Source organism: Dermochelys coriacea, chromosome 2 (assembly GCF_009764565.3).
Source record: "Dermochelys coriacea isolate rDerCor1 chromosome 2, rDerCor1.pri.v4, whole genome shotgun sequence".
Taxonomy (NCBI): domain Eukaryota; kingdom Metazoa; phylum Chordata; order Testudines; family Dermochelyidae; genus Dermochelys; species Dermochelys coriacea.
In genome coordinates, this window is record NC_050069.1 from 198,929 (window position 1) to 216,878 (window position 17,950).

Consider the following 17,950-nt stretch of genomic DNA (forward strand, 5'->3'; position numbering starts at 1 on the left):
ACTCACAACCCTGGACAGGTAGGGACTAGCTTGACTTGGCATCGTAGCACCGCCGACCGGACTTTTAACAGCCTGGTCGGTGGTGCTGACCAGAGCCACCAGGGTCCCTTTTTGACTGGGTGTTCCGGCGAAAACCAGACACCTGTTCACCCTACCCACGCCCCCAACCCCTCAGCCCCATCCCGATGAAAGGAGGCGGGTGGAGTGAGGTTATGCCATTAGACAGTTGGTAATGGTGAGCTGCACTATGGAGTCACAGGCGTTCCCGGGGCGCCCCCTGAAGCCGAGAGACGCCTGCAGACAATGGGGCGCACTCATGGTAATATTTGTGGGTTTAACGTTTTGCAACAGCCGACTTGGCAAACGCTAGTTGTGTGGACGCTGCCCCGCGGCAGGGGGCGGGGGAGCCGAAGAGCGGCTCGCGAAGCAGCGAGAGGGCGCCCCTGGAGTTGGTTCGGTGACCCAAGAGCCCGCAGGACTTCCCACACTGGGGGAGGGAGACGTTTTGCGCATGCGCGCACGGCACCCCGCCCACTATTTCTATGGCAACAGAAATCAACAGGCCCACTTGCGCTTTGGGTCCCGGCCTGCACCTCGGCGGCGGGGTCTCCCGCCCATTCCCCACGTTCAGTCGTGTCGTCAGCGGGCTCAGTGAGGGGAGCTGGCTGGCGCGGGCCGCCGGGAGACTGAGGGCGCCTCAGGCGTCAGCCGCGTCTCCGCTCCGGACCCTCGGCTGTGAGCGACCCCGGGGCTTGAGAGGGTCCCCGCTGGCTAGGCCTGAGGCAACATGAGCGTGGCGGAGGTGGAGGAGCTCGTCTCCCAGAAATACGAGATCAAGAAGCGCCTGGGCAAGGGGGTGAGCGCGGCCGATGCCCCGCGGGGTAGGACCCCCGGCGCCTTCTGAGCGCGAGCGGCTGGCCCCCGCCCTAAGCCTCAGGGAGCCGGAGGGAGGGATTGAAGCCAGGCTGCCTCCTGGGGTGCGGCGTTCGCAGGCTGCCCCTCGCCGCGGTAACCGGGGGCTGTGGGGGCAGAAACGCCCCTTCCCCCCGCTGGTACCTGGGCTTCTGCTGCCCGGGAGACGGGCTGCGGCGTTGTTCGCGAGCTGCGCGCCGCGGCCGAAGCCCCACTGCTCTGGAAAAAGTCGGACAAGCTAATCCTGAGGCGGGGAGAAAGGGCAACACAAGCAAGTGGAGTGGGAAGCTTGGAGTGGCTCTGCCTTCAAATTTGTCAGTGATGTTTAATGTTAGAGCAGCCCAGTCACTCGGAAACAGTGACCATGTCAGTCCCTTTGCTGTCAGCCCTGCTCAGGCAATTCATTAACTAATTTATGTTCGTGCTGTGCTTTCTAAATGCTAACTCTTAATATTAGGCAAGCAAACACAGGAAAAAGTAGAAGAGAAAAGGAGGACTTGTGGCACCTTAGAGACTAACAAATTTATTTGAGCATAAGCTTGTGTCTGTGAGGGACAACCGGTTCTAAAAGGGCTTCTAAATTTAAGAACCGGGTAAAAGTGGCGCTTTAGGCGCCGACTCCGTGGGTGCTCCGGGGCTGGAGCACCCACAGGGAAAACTTGGTGGGTGCAGAGCACTTACCGGCAGCTCCGCACCCGGCTCCAGCTCACCTCTGCTCCGTCTCCTCCCCTGAACGCGCCGCTCCGCTTTGCTTCTCCACCCCCAGCTTCCCGTGAATCAGCTGTTTGCATGGGAAGCCTTGGAGGGCTGAGAAGCAAGCAGCAGCTTCGCGCTCAGGCCTAGGGAGGCGGAGGTGAGCTACGGCAGGGACGCAAGGTGGGCCGCCCGCACCGCAGCAGGTAACCCGGGGGTGCAGAGGAACTGCTCCTTGCCCCAGCTCGCCTCCACGGGCCTGAGGGCAAAGCCGCCACTTATAGATTCATAGATACTAAGGTCAGAAGGGACCATTCTGATTATCTAGTCCGACCTCCTGCACAGCGCAGGCCACAGAATCTCACCCACCCACTCCTATGAAAAACCTCACCTATGTCTGAGCTATTGAAGTCCTTAAATCATGGTTTAAAGACTTCAAGGAGCAGAGAAGCCTCCCTCAAGTCAACCATGCCCCATGCTACAGAGGAAGGCGAAAAACCTCCAGGGCCTCTCCAATCTGCCCTGGAGGAAAATTCCTTCCCGACCCCAAATACGGTGATCAGCTAAACCCTGAGCATATGGGCAAGATTCACCAGCCATATACTACAGAAAATTCTTTCCTGGGTAACTCAGATCCCATCCATCTAATATCCCATCTCAGGGGATTAGTCCTATTTACCCTGAATGTTTAAAGATCAATTACTTACCAAAATCCCATCATACCATCTCCTCCATAAACTTATCAAGTAGAATCTTAAAACCAGATAGATCTTTTGCCCCCACTGCTTTCCTTGGAAGGCTATTCCAAAACTTCACTCCTCTGATGGTTAAAAACCTTCGTCTGATTTCAAGTCTAAACTTCTTGGTGGCTAGTTTATACCCATTTGTTCTTGTGTCCACAGTGGTGCTGAGCTTAAATAATTCCTCTCCCTCTCCTGTATTTATCCCTCTGATATATTTATAGAGAGCAATCATATCTCCCCTCAACCTTCTTTTAGTTAGGCTAAACAATCCAAGCTCCTTAAGTCTTCTTTCATAAGACAAATTTTCCATTCCTCGGATCATCCTAGTAGCCCTTCTCTGTACCTGCATCCACTGTATTTCCTTTATCTAAAAAATCTGCTCCTTTTTCAAAAAAGGAGATTATGTTGGTTTGGCACGATCTACCTTTTGTAAAACCATGTTGTATTTTGTCCCATTTACCATTGACTTCAATGTCCTTAACTAATTTCTCCTTCAAAATTTTTTCCAGGACCTTGCATACTACGGATGTCAAACTAACTGGCCTGTAGTTACCCAGATCACTTTTTTTTTTCCTTTCTTAAAAATGGGAACTATATTAGCAATTCTCCAATCATTCGGTACTACTCCTGAGTTTACAGATTCATTAAAAATTCTTGCTAATGGGCTTGCAATTTCAGGTGCCAATTCCTTTAATATTCTTGGATGAAGATTATCTGGGCCCCCCGATTTAGTCCCATTAAGATGTTTCAGTTTCGCTTTTACCTCAGATATGGTAATATCTACCTCCATATCCTCATTCCCATTTGTCATGCTACCATTATCCCTAAGATCCTCTTTAGCCTTATTAAAGACTGAGGCAAAGTATTTGTTTAGATATTGGGCCATGCCTAGGTTATCTTTAACGTCCACTCCATCCTCAGTGTTAAGCGGCCCCACTTCTTCTTTCTTAGTTTTCTTCTTATTTATATGGCTATATAACCTTTTACTATTGGTTTTAATTCCCTTTGCAAGGTCCAACTCTACTCGACTTTTAGCCTGTCTCACTTTATCCCTACATGTTCTGACCTCAATTAGGTAGCTTTCCTTGCTGATCCCTCCCATCTTCCACTCCCTGTATGCTTTCTGCTTCTTCTTAATCACCTCTCTAAGATGCTTGCTCATCCAGCTTGGTCTACAACTCCTTCCTATGAATTTTTTCCCCTTTCTTGGGATACAGGCTTCTGATAGCTTCTGCAGCTTTGATTTAAAGTAATCCCAGGCCTCCTCTACCTTTTAGATCCATAAGTTCTTCAGTCCAGTCCACTTCCTTAACTAATTTCCTTAATTTTTGAAAGTCAGCCCTTTTGAAATCAAAAACTCTAGTTGCAGATTTATTTTTGTTAATCCTTCCATTTAGTTTGAACTGAATTAGCTCATGATCACTTGAGCCACGATTGTCCCTTACAACCATTTCTTCTATGAGGTCCTCGCTACTCACCAAAATTAAATCTAAAATGGCATCCCCTCTAGTCGGTTCAGCAACTACTTGATGAAGGAATCCATCAGCTATCGCATCTAGGAAAATCTGAGCCCTATTATTATTACTAGCACTGGTCCTCCAGTCTATATCTGGGAAGTTAGTCTCCCATGATCACACAGTTTCCATTAGTATTTACTTTATTAAAGACATTAAAAAGGGCTCTATCCATATCCAAATTAGATCCCGGAGGTCTATAGCACACCCCAAGCACTATCGTAGGAGAGGCTTTACTAGTTTTTCTTCCCCAATGTAATTTTTGCCCAGACGGACTCTGTCTTATCCATTGCATCGCATCTTATTTCTTTACATTCTACCTCATCATTGATATACAATGCTACTCCACCACCTTTACCTTTGTTTCTGTCTTTCCTAAACAGCACATACCCTTCAATACCTGTAGTCCAGTCATGACTACTATTCCACCAAGTTTCTGTTATCCCTATAATATCTTGTTTCACTTCCTGCACCAGTAGCTCTAGTTCCTCCATTTTGTTACCTAGGCTCCTCACATTGGTGTATAAGCATCTTAATTTTTGCTGTTTGGCCTCGCTCACATTTTGTACCCTATTAGGCACAGTCATTCTACGGCCAGTATAACTTATTAGACTAGTATTCACACCGCCCTCGTTCCTTGTATACGTTCTCCTACCCACGGCTGTATCCTTTCTTACTTCATCGTCTTCCCTCTCAGTGCTAAAATCTGGTGTGGAGATTTCCTGGACATCTCCCATCCATCTCCCCCCCTAATTCCTAGTTTAAAGCTCTTGCTTTAAAAGCACTTGCTTTTCAGCCCTCCCAGGCTTCCCGTGGGAACAGTTGATTCGCGGAGGGGGACGCGGAGAAGCAGAGCGGGGTGGCGCGTTCAGGGGAGGAGATGGAGCAGAGGTGAGCTGGGGCCGGAGGCGGGGCAGGGAGCTGTCGGTGGGGACTCTGCACCCACCAAATTTTCCCCATGGGTGGTCCAGCCCCGGAGCACCCACGGAGTTAGTGCCTAAGGCGCCACTTTTGATGTGATCAGTGGGGGGAGCAGCTGCTCCCCCTGGTTCCCCCCCAGCTATGCTACCCTGCCCCTAGGAGCCAGAGGGACCTGCTGGATGCTTCTTGGGAGCCGCCCCAAGTAAACAATGCCAGGACTTCCTACCTCGCCCCCCCGGCAGGTCCCTCTGGCTCTTAAGGGCAGGGTGGGCACCCACTACGGTGGTCCACGAGATCCTCCTTTCCGGTTCTGGGGGCAGACAGGGGAGGGGGATGGATGGGGCAGGGCCACGACCCCCTCGTGGGGTGAGGAGGGAACTGGTGGTTAAGATTTTGGCAGCTCATCGCTGCTTATAGGTGCCTGTTGGATTGGGTCCCATTCAGAATCGAAGAGGAGGAGCTGCTTCCAACCTTATAACTTGTAGCCCAGTGGTTAGCTTATTCACTTTGTATATGGGAGATCCAGATACAATTACCCCATTTGCCAGAGATGGGATTAAGATTTGTCCAGGGGTCTTCCACCTCTCAGATGGGTGTTCTAACCTCTGTGCTATGGGATATTCTGATTTGGAGCTCCCTCAATCTGTCCTGTTGAAGCTATTCCACTGTGGATAGACACTAAAATAGTCATTGGGTGAGAGAGAATGAGTGTGTGGGAATGACTCTGTAATGCAATGATTAGGATTTTGATGAGGTGGGAAAGCCCAGGTCCAGTCCTCCTGCTCAAACCATTCTTTCATTACTATCCCCCATGAGACAGCTTCAACAGGAGAGATTTAGGGAGATCCGCATCAGAATATCTCATAGCTCAGTGGTTTGTGAATGCTCTTGAGATGTGGGAGACCCCTGTTCAACTGCCCCCGGACAGCCGTGGGGAGTTGAACCTGAATTTTCCACATCCCAGGTAAGTGCTCTAACTAGTGGGCTACAAGTTATACCCTGCCATCTCCTCTGGTCATTTTGTGTGGCATGAGGCAGGCACCTAATTCATTCTCACAAGGAATTCCTTAGGCACCTAAGCCAGTTGGAAGGTGCTTGTTCATGAATTGCCTAGCAGAGCTAGGCACCTCTCTACAGCCCAGACTTTTAAGTCGCCTGTGTCCAAAAGAGGGACAGGGCTTAGCACACCCACCTCTTGTTGGCATTTCCCATTAGCTAGCTTAGACCGCTCCCTGCTTAGTGCCCTGGCTTTTGAGGATCTCAATCTAAGAGAGTGTCTATGCTGCAATAAAACACCCACCACTGGCCCATGTCAGCTGACTTGGATTCCTGGGGCTCAGCATGGATTTGTCAAGAACAAATCGTGTGAAACCAACCTGATTGTTACCCTCTCAAAGAAAACTATCTTTGTGGATGGGTGGGGGGTGGTAGATGTGGTATATCTTGACTTTAGTAAGGCTTTTAATACTGTCTCGCATGACCATCTCTTAAACAAACTAGGGAAATCCACTACTTTAGTAGGGAGCTACTATAAGGTGGGTGCATAACTAGTTGGAAAACCATTCCCAGAGAATAGTTATCAGTGGTTCACCGGGACGCTGGAAGGGCATAAAGAGTGGGATCCAGCAGGGATCAGTTCTGGGTCCAGTTCTGTTCCATATCTTCATCAGTGATTTAGATAATGGCATAGAGTGTATACTTATAAAGTTTGTGGATGATACCAAGCTGGGAGGGGTTGCCAGTGCTTTGGAGGATAACGTTATAATTCAAAATGATCTGGACAAACTGGAGAAATGGTCTGAAGTAAATAGGATGAAATTCAATAAGGACAAATGCAAAGTACTCCATTTAGGAAGGAACAATCAGTTGCACATGTACAAAATGGGAAATGACTGCCTAGGAAGGAGTACTGTGGAAAGGGATCTGGGGGTCATAGTGGACCACAACCTAAATATGAGTCAACTGTGTAACACTGTTGCAAAAAAAAGCAAATATCATTCTGGGAGGTATTAACAGGAATTTTGTAAGCAAGATGCAAGAAGAAAAGGAGTACCCGTGGCACCTTAGAGCGGCACTGCGATGGGTACCCTCATGGCCCCACAGTATGCCAACATTTTTATGGCTGACTTAGAACAACGCTTCCTCAGCTCTCGTCCCCTAATGCCCCTACTCTACTTGCGCTACATTGATGACATCTTCATCATCTGGACCCATGGAAAAGAAGCTCTTGAGGAATTCCACCATGATTTCAACAATTTCCATCCCACCATCAACCTCAGCCTGGACCAGTCCACACAAGAGATCCACTTCCTGGACACTACGGTACTAATAAGCGATGGTCACATAAACACCACCTATATCGGAAACCTACTGACCGCTATTCCTACCTACATGCCTCTAGCTTTCATCCAGATCATACCACTCGATCCATTGTCTACAGCCAAGCGCTACGATATAACCGCATTTGCTCCAACCCCTCAGACAGAGACAAACACCTACAAGATCTCTATCATGCATTCCTACAACTACAATACCCACCTGCTGAAGTGAAGAAACAGATTGACAGAGCCAGAAGAGTACCCAGAAGTCACCTACTACAGGACAGGCCCAACAAAGAAAATAACAGAACGCCATTAGCCATCACCTTCAGCCCCCAACTAAAACCTCTCCAACGCATCATCAAGGATCTACAACCTATCCTGAAGGACGACCCATCACTCTCACAGATCTTCGGAGACAGGCCAGTCCTTGCTTACAGACAGCCCCCCAATCTGAAGCAAATACTCTCCAGCAACCACACACTACACAACAGAACCACTAACCCAGGAACCTATCCTTGCAACAAAGCCCGTTGCCAACTCTGTCCACATATCTATTCAGGGGATACCATCATAGGGCCTAATCACATCAGCCACACTATCAGAGGCTCGTTCACCTGCGCATCTATCAATGTGATATATGCCATCATGTGCCAGCAATGCCCCCTGCCATGTACATTGGCCAAACTGGACAGTCTCTACGTAAAAGAATGAATGGACACAAATCAGACGTCAAGAATTATAACATTCAAAAACCAGTTGGAGAACACTTCAGTCTCTCTGGTCACTCGATCACAGACCTAAGTGTGGCTGTACTTCAACAAAAAAGCTTCAGAAACAGACTCCAACGAGAGACTGCTGAATTGGAATTAATTTGCAAACTGGATACAATTAACTTAGGCTTGAATAGAGACTGGGAATGGATGAGTCATTACACAAAGTAAAACTATTTCCCCATGGTATTTCTCCCTCCCACCCCACCCCCCACTGTTCCTCTGATATTCTTGTTAACTGCTGGAATTAGCCTACCTTGCTTGTCACCATGAAAGGTTTTCCTCCTTTCCCCCCCCTGCTGCTGGTGATGGCTTATCTTAAGTGATCACTCTCCTTACAGTGTGTATGATAAACCCATTGTTTCATGTTCTCTGTGTGTGTGTGTGTGTGTGTGTGTGTGTGTGTGTGTGTGTGTGTGTGTAAATCTCTCCTCTGCTTTTTCCATCAAATGCATCCGATGAAGTGAGCTGTAGCTCACGAAAGCTTATGCTCTAATATATTTGTTAGTCTCTAACGTGCCACGGGTACTCCTTTTTCTTTTTGCGAATACAGACTAACACGGCTGCTACTCTGAAAGGTGCAAGAAGTAATTCTTCTGCTCTACTCTGTACTGATTAGGCCTCAACTGAAGTATCGTGTCCAGTTCTGGGCGCCACATTTCAGGAAAGATGTGGACAAATTTGGAAAAAAAATCCAAAGAGCAACAAATATGATTAAAGGGCTAGAAAATATGACCTATGCGGGAAGATTGAAATAATTGAGTTTGTTTAGTCTGGAAAAGAGAAGACTGAGGGGGGACATAAGTTTTCAAGTACATAAAAGGTTGTTACAAGGAGGTGGGAGAAAAATTGTTGCTTTTAACCTCTGAGGATAGGACAAGAAGCAATGGGCTTAAATTGCAGCAAGGGAAATTTAGGTTGGATGTTAGGAAAAACTTCCTGTCAGGGTGTTTAAGCACTGGAATAAATTGGCTAGGGAGGTTGATGGAGATTCCATGTTGGAGATTTTTAAGAGCAGGTTAGACAAACACCTGTCAAGGATGGCCTAGATCAGGGGTGAGCAAACTTTTTGGCCTGAGGGCCACATCTGGGAACAGAAATTCTATGGCAGGCCATGAATGCTCAAAAAATTGGTGAGGGGGTGCTGGGGTGGGGCTAGGGATGAGTTTGGGGTGCAGGACGGTGCTCCAGGCTGGGATCGAGGGGTTTGAAGAGCAGGAGGGGGATCAGGGCTGGGGCAGGGGGTTGGGGGCGTGGGGAGAGGCCCAGGGTGTGCAGTCTCTGAGCGGCGCTTACCTCAAGTTGCTCCCAGAAGCAGTGGCATGTTCCTACTCTGGCTGCTACGTGGAGGCACAGCCAGGCGGCTTTGCACGCTGCCCCTTCCACAGGCACCGCCCCTGAAGCTTCCATTGGAGTGTGTAGGAGCAGGGCCATGCTGCAGCTTCCAGGAGCCGCGTGGTGCGTCCCCCAACCCTGCACCCCAGCCAGAGTGGGGCTGAGCCATGTGGTGTGGCTCGTGGGCTGGCTTAAAATGGCTTGTGGGCCAGATCCAGCCTGTAGGCCGGCCGTAGTTTGCCCACCCCTGGTCTAGATAATACTTAATCCTGCTATGAGTGCAGGGGGCTGGACTAGATGACCTCTTGAGGTCCCTTCCACTCCTATGATTCTATGACTGTATAGAAAGCCTAGGCACCTAACTCAGCGTTGTGGATCTCAATGTTGTTTTTGGATTTTCTAGGCAACTAAAAGTTAAGCACCTTGACGCTCAGCATTGCAATGCTTGAGTCCTTTTGTGCATTCCAGCTCTCATGCCTACTGCAGTTCAGTATTTTGCCCGTATCAGTACCCTTTATTTAATCTCTTAGCCAATTTCAATTTCAAATTATTTAATATTTCTGTGCTTCAGTTCATAATATGTAAAATGGGGATAATACTTCCTTTCTCCTACTGTTTGTCTTGTGTATGTATATATTGTAAGCTCTTTGAGACAGAGACTGTCTGATAGTATGTAAACACATAGACCCAGATCCACAGATATTTAGGCTTCTTAGGAGCCTAAATACTTCTGTGGATTTGGGCTATACATAGCATATAGTACAATTGCATCCCATTCTCAATTGGGGTCACTAGGTGCTAATGTAATAAAATAATAACTATATGGGTAATGAGACTGTCTAGAATTACATTGGATAGGATAACTTTTTTTTATAAGAGGTATAAAGTATAATGCTTCAGTGTCTAAGCTGATCTCTGACAAGGGTTAGGAAGAAACTTTTCTCTTATGGACAAGATTTTCCATAACTGTCTACTGTGGGGTTTCTTTCACCTTCTTAAGCATCTGATGCTGGCAGCTGTCAAACAGGATACTGTACTAGAAGGACCTCAGTAGTTTGATCCAGTGTGACAGTTCTTATGTGACAAAAATATTGCTATTTTTATTTATTTATTTATTTTATATTTTTAAAATCTAGCAAGATTTATTCTTTACAGCCCTCAATCCTAACAGTGCTTCTTATTGATCCTGGTCTCTTTACCCTTTAGATGTTTAGTGATATTTTATTTTTTTTTTTTCTGTTAATACCTTCTACTAAGAACATTTCCCCCCCAATCTGGTCCTAACTGAATCTAGGGACTGAAAGGAAATTTGGTGTGGGTGATATAACTGGTGGATCCATCTATCCTTTTCCTCTAGGCCTATGGAATTGTGTGGAAAGCAATTGATCGCAGGACAGGAGAAATAGTTGCTGTCAAGAAGATCTTTGATGCTTTTAGGAACAGAACAGATGCTCAGGTAAGGAACTGTTTTACCAATGTGTTCTGAAAGACCTGCATGGTAAGTTCAGGGGTACTTCGAAGAGTCGCACATTGACCTAGATGGGTAGAGCTCTGAAACTTGTTGCCACAAGATATTAAGGTTAAGAGTGTAGTAAGTGATTTGACATTTATATGGGCAATAAGAATATCACGCTCTACAGCTTACACTAGTTTGGCTACCTCTTACACACTTTTATCTTAACTTCATGTGTCATGATGTAACCACTGACTGGCTGATGTTGAGAAGAAACTTCCTCCAAAGACATGTAAATATTTTCATGTTACCAAGCAATTAGATTTTTCCTAGTCTGACCCCCACACATGGTACTCCACTCCTTAATAAATGGGGTTTAACCATTGCACCGGGCAGTCACTTCCTCTTCCATCTATTATCTTATTGCTATGACAGAAAATATTTTTGTTTCTTTCTAGAGAACGTTCCGGGAAATTATGCTCCTGCAGGTGAGTAACACCTGTCTTCTACCCTCTGATGTATCCTTTAGCTTTCCTTTGTATCTCTTCCAGCCAGCATCCACTTCTTTCCTTCTCATCCTTTAGTTATAGTGCAGTGACTACTGCCACTACCTCTTTTCTGTGTTGTCAGTCTCAGCAGTAGCAATCAGTCTTTCCATGCCTTTTATTTATTTATTTTATTTTTAAACTAATCTGGTGGTGTTCCTCCCAGAGTGTGTCCATCTGACTTGTCTGTGGCTTCACTACTCTTTTATCTTCTTAACTATGTTCCTGTCATTGTTTCTGATCTATAATCAGTCTCACTCCCCCTGCCTTCTTTTTTCTTTTTCTTTTCTGCACACAGCCAATATCCTGCACACAGCCAATCCTTGGTTTTAGCTCTTGTGCATTTTATTAGATGCTCTGGTAGGGAGGTCATGCTGTCAGGTTTGGAAGTCCTTGTCTGGGGAAGGAGGACATGTGGTGCTCAAGACCAGAGGCCATGGTTGGGTAGGGAAGAAGGTGAAAGATGTTCCTTACCTCACCTGTGAGGGAGAGAGCCTGATCACCTGAAATAACCAAAACTTGACAGAATCCTTTAAAATGTATTGTAAGGAGCAATTCTATACATAGATTCGAAGGTCAGAAGGGATCATTGTGATCATCTAGTCTCACCTCCTATATTATACGGGCCACAGAACCTCCCCAAAATAATTCCTAGAACATATTTTTAGTAAAACATTTCAACTTGATTTAAAAATTGTCAGTGATGAACCATCCACCACAACCTGTGGTAAATTGTTCTAATAGTCAGTTACCCTGACTGTCAAAAATTTAGGCCTTATTTCCCGTCTGAATTTGTCTACTTTCAACTTCCGGTCACTGGATCATGTTATATCTTTCTCTGCCATTGAAGAGCCCACTATTAAATATTTTGTTCCCCCTGGAGGGGCTTACACATTGTAATCAAGTCACTCCTTAGCCTTCTCTTTGTTAGACTCAGAGCTCAATTGATTTAGCTTACCCCACTATAGGGCAAGTTTTCTAATCCTTTCATCATTCTCGTGGCACACTAGCATAATAAATCATACAATAAATTTAAGTCTCAGCAGCATTAAAATCAATTCCACAGGAACTCAGCCAGCCAGCCAGCCACCTTGCTACTGCCTTCATCATTTATGAAGCATACCTTCTCCAGAGACACTATCAAACAGAACTGATACTATTAGGCAGATGAATTTATCTTTGTATATAGCATTGCTGCGACTGATACTGCAATACTATATCCAGTTCTGGTGTCCACATTTGAAAAAGGATATGTAAAAATTTGAGAGGGAGCAGAGAAGAGCCAAAAATTACTTAATGAGAGAGTTAGGAGGCTCAATCTGTTTAGTTTTTAAAAAGGCAACTTGATTACAGTGTACAAATACCTTCACTGGGAGAAAATACTAAGAATTAAGAGATTCCTTAATCTATCAGAGAAAGACATAACTTCCAGCCATTGGCTCTTGTTAAGCCAGACGAATCCAAATTAGAAATAAGGCACACACACTTAATAGTGAGGATGATTAACCATTGGAAGAAACTCCCAAGGGAAGTGGTGTATTCTCCATCTTGTAAAAAGAAAAGGAGTACTTGTGGCACCTCAGAGACTAACAAATTTATTTGAGCATAAGCTCAAAAATACAGTGGGGAGATTTATATACATAGAGAACATGAAACAATGGGTGTTACCATACACACTTTGCATAATGACAGGTTTCAGAGTAGCAGCTGTGTTAGTCTGAATTCGCAAAAAGAAAAGGAGTACTTGTGGCACCTTAGAGACTAACAAATTTATTTGATGCATCCGATGAAGTGAGCTGTAGCTTAGGGTTGATGGTATCCCCTGAATAGATATGTGGACAGAGTTGGCAACGGGCTTTGTTGCAAGGATAGGTTCCTGGGTTAGTGGTTCTATTGTGAAACCTCTCCATCTTGTGAAGTCCAAATCAATTCTAGATGCCTTTCTGGAAGATACACTTTAGTCAAACACAAGGCTTGGGACTCAATACAGGAGTAACTTGATGAGATTCTATGGCCTATGTTATACAGGCAGTCAGACTAGATAGTGTGATGATTCCTTCTGGCCTTAAAAATCTATGAATCTGAAAAACTAATTATAGATGATGCAAGTAGTGACCCCTATATTAAGCTTGCTTAATTCTTCCTTTGAAAACCCCTTATTTGCAGTTGTTTATTTCGTTGCTAAATTTAAACTATTTCGGTTGCAGTTTTCCATGCTTGGGCTCTGCCTCAGGTTGGATTTTTTTTTTTTTAAACTTTTAGTACAAATGATGCAGCCATTTTTAAGATTAAGGTGGTAGTCGGGGGGGTGGGGAGGATAGGAAGATTTTCCAGTATAAGCCACTTTCTCTGACCAGTTTTTGGAGAGCTCAGGCATTTCAAAACTTTAGAACAGGAAATTGAAATTTGGTCAGAGGGTGGTAGTTGGGTCAGAGGAGTGGTTTTTTTTTTTTGCTATTCCTGAAAAAATGTGTTTAGATCTTGCCATGTAATAAGAGAAATTGCTTTTCACACATGTACAGTAGAACTTGTTGAATGTTTTGTGCTTAATTTTCTGAACATTTTATCTGAACTGTGCATGCTCTACTGCATCATTGAGCTTCTGACCTCATTCTGAAGTGAACATACAGAGCTGACTCTGTGTCTGTTTCGCATCCAGAATGGTGGTGCTAATATTACAGAATTTGGAAGATGTATAATGAATGAGTCGGAGGACTGTTGGAAGAGAAAGGATGGTCCTGAAGTTAGGGCAGTTAGTTGATTGTGCCCCATGAAAACTGAATTCTGTCCTGATTCTGCCTTAGATGTCCTATGTGATGGTGGGCAAGTCACTTAAACCAAAACTTTCACTACTACTGCTATTCTAGGTGGTCAGTTTGAAACGCCTACAGCCTAATTTTCACAAGAGCAACACACTCACAAATGCAGTTAAAAGCAATGGGTACTGCAATGGCTTAGCACTTCTGAAAAATCGGGCCCTGGCTCTCTTCAGTAAGGCATCCAGTCATCGAGGAACCCAAAATTAGTGGTCACTTCTGAAAATTTTGGCCTTAACCTTGGTATGCCTCAGTTCAACATCAGTAAAACAGGAATAATAGTATCACTCACTTCATAGGGATGTTATGCAGATAAATTCACTGTTTGAGGCACTCAAACTATAATGTTGAGCACTATAGAAAAGGAAATTACCAATTCTATCTTTATTTCAGAGTTTGGGTTGTGAGCAGTAAATAAGGAATGGGGGCATTTATTGAATAATCAGAACAAAGAAGACTAATGCAAACCTTTAACATCTGTAGTGTCATAGCAAATTAACTTCACAAATTCATGGAAAGTATGACAATGAGCTATGCTGATGTGTTTATGTAGTTGATAAAAAAGCATAAGAAGTCACTGTTAAGGCTTTCCATTAGAGTGTGAGTTTAATGAAGTTGGAGTGAATTACTTTTGGGTATCTTTTTTTTCAGAGTCGCAGCCGTGTTAGTCTATATTCACAAAAAGAAAAGGAGTACTTGTGGCACCTTAGAGACTAACAAATTTATTAGAGCATAAGCTTTCGTGAGCTACAGCTCACTTCATCGGATGTTCTACCACACAACAGAACCACTAGCCCAGGAACCTATCCTTGCAACAAAGCCCGTTGCCAACTCTGTCCACATATCTATTCAGGGGACACCATCATAGGGCCTAATCACGTCAGCCACACTATCAGAGGCTCCTTCACCTGCGCATCTACCAATGTGATATATGCCATCATGTGCCAGCAATGCCCCTCTGCCATGTACCTTGGTCAAACTGGACAGTCTCTACGTAAAAGAAGGAATGGACACAAATCAGACGTCAAGAATTATAACATTCAAAAACCAGTTGGAGAACACTTCAATCTCTCTGGTCACTCGATAACAGACCTAAGAGTGGCTATCCTTCAACAAAAAAGCTTCAAAAACAGACTCCAACGAGAGACTACTGAATTGGAATTAATTTGCAAACTGGATACAATTAACTTAGGCTTGAATAGAGACTGGGAATGGATGAGTCATTACACAAAGTAAAACTATTTCCCCATGTTATTTCTTCCCCCCACCCCACCCCCCACTGTTCCTCAGATATTCTTGTTAACTGCTGGAAATAGCCTACCTTGCTTGTCACCATGAAAGGTTTTCCTCTCCCCCCCCCCCCCCCCGCTGCTGGTGATGGCTTATCTTAAGTGATCACTCTCCTTACAGTGTGTATGATAAACCCATTGTTTCATGTTCTCTGTGTGTGTATATATCAATCTCCCCTCTGTTTTTTCCACCAAATGCATCCGATGAAGTGAGCTGTAGCTCACGAAAACTTATGTTCTAATAAATTTGTTAGTCTCTAAGTTGCCACAAGTACTGCTTTCCTTTTTGGGTATCTGTTGACATGGAAGTGAAAGCCTTGTGGAGCATTGTATTGTATTATCAACAGTGTTGTAGACAGTATGAAGGTGGAAAGGAATGCACAAGTCATTTCACTTAACCTTAAATGCATGGAAATAAGTTTTTGGTGGATGGAGTGTATCCTGCTTCAACTTTAACTGTCACTAAACATAGGATTTTTGTAATAACAATAATGATGGTAATGCTTAACATTTATATATGTTCACCATTATTCACACTTCTATAATCAAATAGTTCTTTGCTTTAAATACTAAGTGTGTGGATTGATGTGGATATTCAGGTTTTGCAGTTATTTTGTGTATAATGCTTTTTGGTACTAACGTGTGAGGAGGAGTAACCTGAGAGCCAAGTGGGAGGGTTGTGTAGCTTAAGTGGCAGCTCATACTACAGAACAAGGTAGGCTTTTTATTTATTCCCTAAAAAAAAGTCTCTATTTTAGTAGAGGCACAATGAAGGGAATAATCTCCTGGTCTTTATTTTGGAGTGTAATCTTACGTATAATAGGTTCAGTCACTTGACTCTGACAAGTGGGTCTTATTTCCCTGCAGGAATTTGGAGAACATCCAAATATCATCAAACTGCTTAATGTCATCCGAGCTCAGAATGACAGGGATATTTACCTGGTTTTCGAATCTATGGGTGAGACCCACCACTGCTTCAGCTGTTTACATTCTTTCTCTCTAAAGAGTGAATTTCATTCACTGCCTTGAAAGTAGCAAAATAGAAAGTAATGAGATAAATGTGAATGTTGGTGTAGCTAGATGGAAAAGTGAACCAGCGAATGTGGTGAAGTTAGTGGGGAAGCAATTGCATAGGAATTGATTTGGAAGTGGGACAAAGGCAGGCAGATTGGGAGGGATAAAGTGAATGGGTGTCCAGATGCAATTTTGGGGTAATGAGGAGAGTGGGACAATAAAAACAATTTAAGAGAATAAATGAATGACTATAGATGGGTGAATGTAATGTAGGATGTGAGTGGAACAATAAGTCCCGCTGTAATTTTTCAGTTACTGTCTAGTCTTTGCTTTCAGTGAAGTATTTTTCCCTGCCCTAAATGAAGTTCAGGAAATAGGGCTGCAGTAGTTCAGGAAATAGGGCTATAGCAGGTACAACTTTTTCAACGGCTGTCTTGCTGAGCTTCTGTTTAAAAATGAGCTAGAGCTTAGGGTTCAGAGAATAGACTTGTCGCCCTAGCTTTGGGTTCCTTTCACTCCCAAACAATAATTCTCTAATGTTCTATGTTAGAGACAGATTTACATGCTGTGATCAAGAAGGGGAATTTGCTGAAAGACATCCACAAGTGTTACATCCTCTACCAACTCCTGAAGGCAACCAAATTCATCCACTCAGGGAATGTCATTCACAGAGACCAGAAGGTACATTTGCACTCACTAGTCCTTACCTAAATGGAAAGATTTGTCCTCCATTCAAGACTGGAGTTAAATGATATGTAGGGGGTGAAGGGAGTGAAGAGAAAAGAAAATGACCATAGTGTCACATGACCTTTAGTAGATCATATATACCTTTTGTTTCGGTTTCCTCCGAACACCCCTAAAAGCACTCTGTCCCTGGCAGGGGGAAATGCAGCCTGACATGGGTTTTTATTGCCTCCCTTTCTGCCCTATACAGAGAATAAAGAAATTTTTATAAATGTTTGTGTTCAACTACAGCCCTCAAATATCCTGCTGGATGCAGACTGCTTTGTTAAGCTTTGTGATTTTGGACTGGCTCGCTCCCTTTGTCAGATCCATGAGGACCAAGGCAGCCCTGCACTGACAGAGTATGTGGCAACACGCTGGTACAGAGCCCCTGAGATCCTGCTTTCCTCTCATAGGTAATTGAAAGACTGGGAAACAATCTGCCTGATGTCTCTGAGATGGGCTATTTTGAGATGGTTTGGGAACCCATTTTTGGTTTTATTATACACCCTTGAAACACTGTAAAGAAAACTTAACGGTTGAGGTAAAAATCTTATAGTCTACCCTTACCACAAACACCAACACATGCAGTCCCTTGTCCCCAGTTCTCTTCACACATACAACCATACACACCCGAACTCCCTTCTCTACACTGGTCTCTTGCGCACCAGACAGCCCTGCATTCATCTGCTCTCAGCCCCCACCATTCGCTTGACTTTCATCCAGTTCTTCCTCACATATACCAAATTCATCTTTTCTCTTCCTACCTTTACAAAATTTGGAAAATGCCTCAGCCTTTCTTTTCAAGTCTGGCCTTAAGTGTTCCCCAATGGCACTTATCCTTTCTCCTTATCTCCTGGCTGCTCCACTTGAAAAACTGCTTCCCTAGTCCCTGTGAAGG

At 44.6% G+C, this 17,950-nt stretch overlaps 1 protein-coding gene across 7 annotated transcripts in view; it reads left to right on the forward strand.

Moving 5' to 3' along the window:
* Positions 1-370: 370 nt before the first annotated feature.
* Positions 371-17,950, forward strand: part of LOC119851400 (mitogen-activated protein kinase 15-like) — a 74,102-nt gene continuing 56,522 nt past the window's right edge. The window contains exons 1-6 of one of the 7 annotated variants that reach the window (XM_038391171.2): positions 371-856; positions 10,567-10,665; positions 11,121-11,150; positions 16,180-16,270; positions 16,883-17,007; positions 17,302-17,465. In XM_038391171.2, the coding sequence (XP_038247099.1) occupies positions 788-856; positions 10,567-10,665; positions 11,121-11,150; positions 16,180-16,270; positions 16,883-17,007; positions 17,302-17,465 (578 nt within the window). In that variant the 5' untranslated portion in view covers positions 371-787. Of the gene's footprint in view, positions 882-930; positions 1,279-10,566; positions 10,666-11,120; positions 11,151-16,179; positions 16,271-16,876; positions 17,008-17,301; positions 17,466-17,950 lie in introns of those variants that run through there. The other 6 variants (XM_043507162.1, XM_043507161.1, XM_038391170.2 and 3 more) reach the window with 6 other exon arrangements.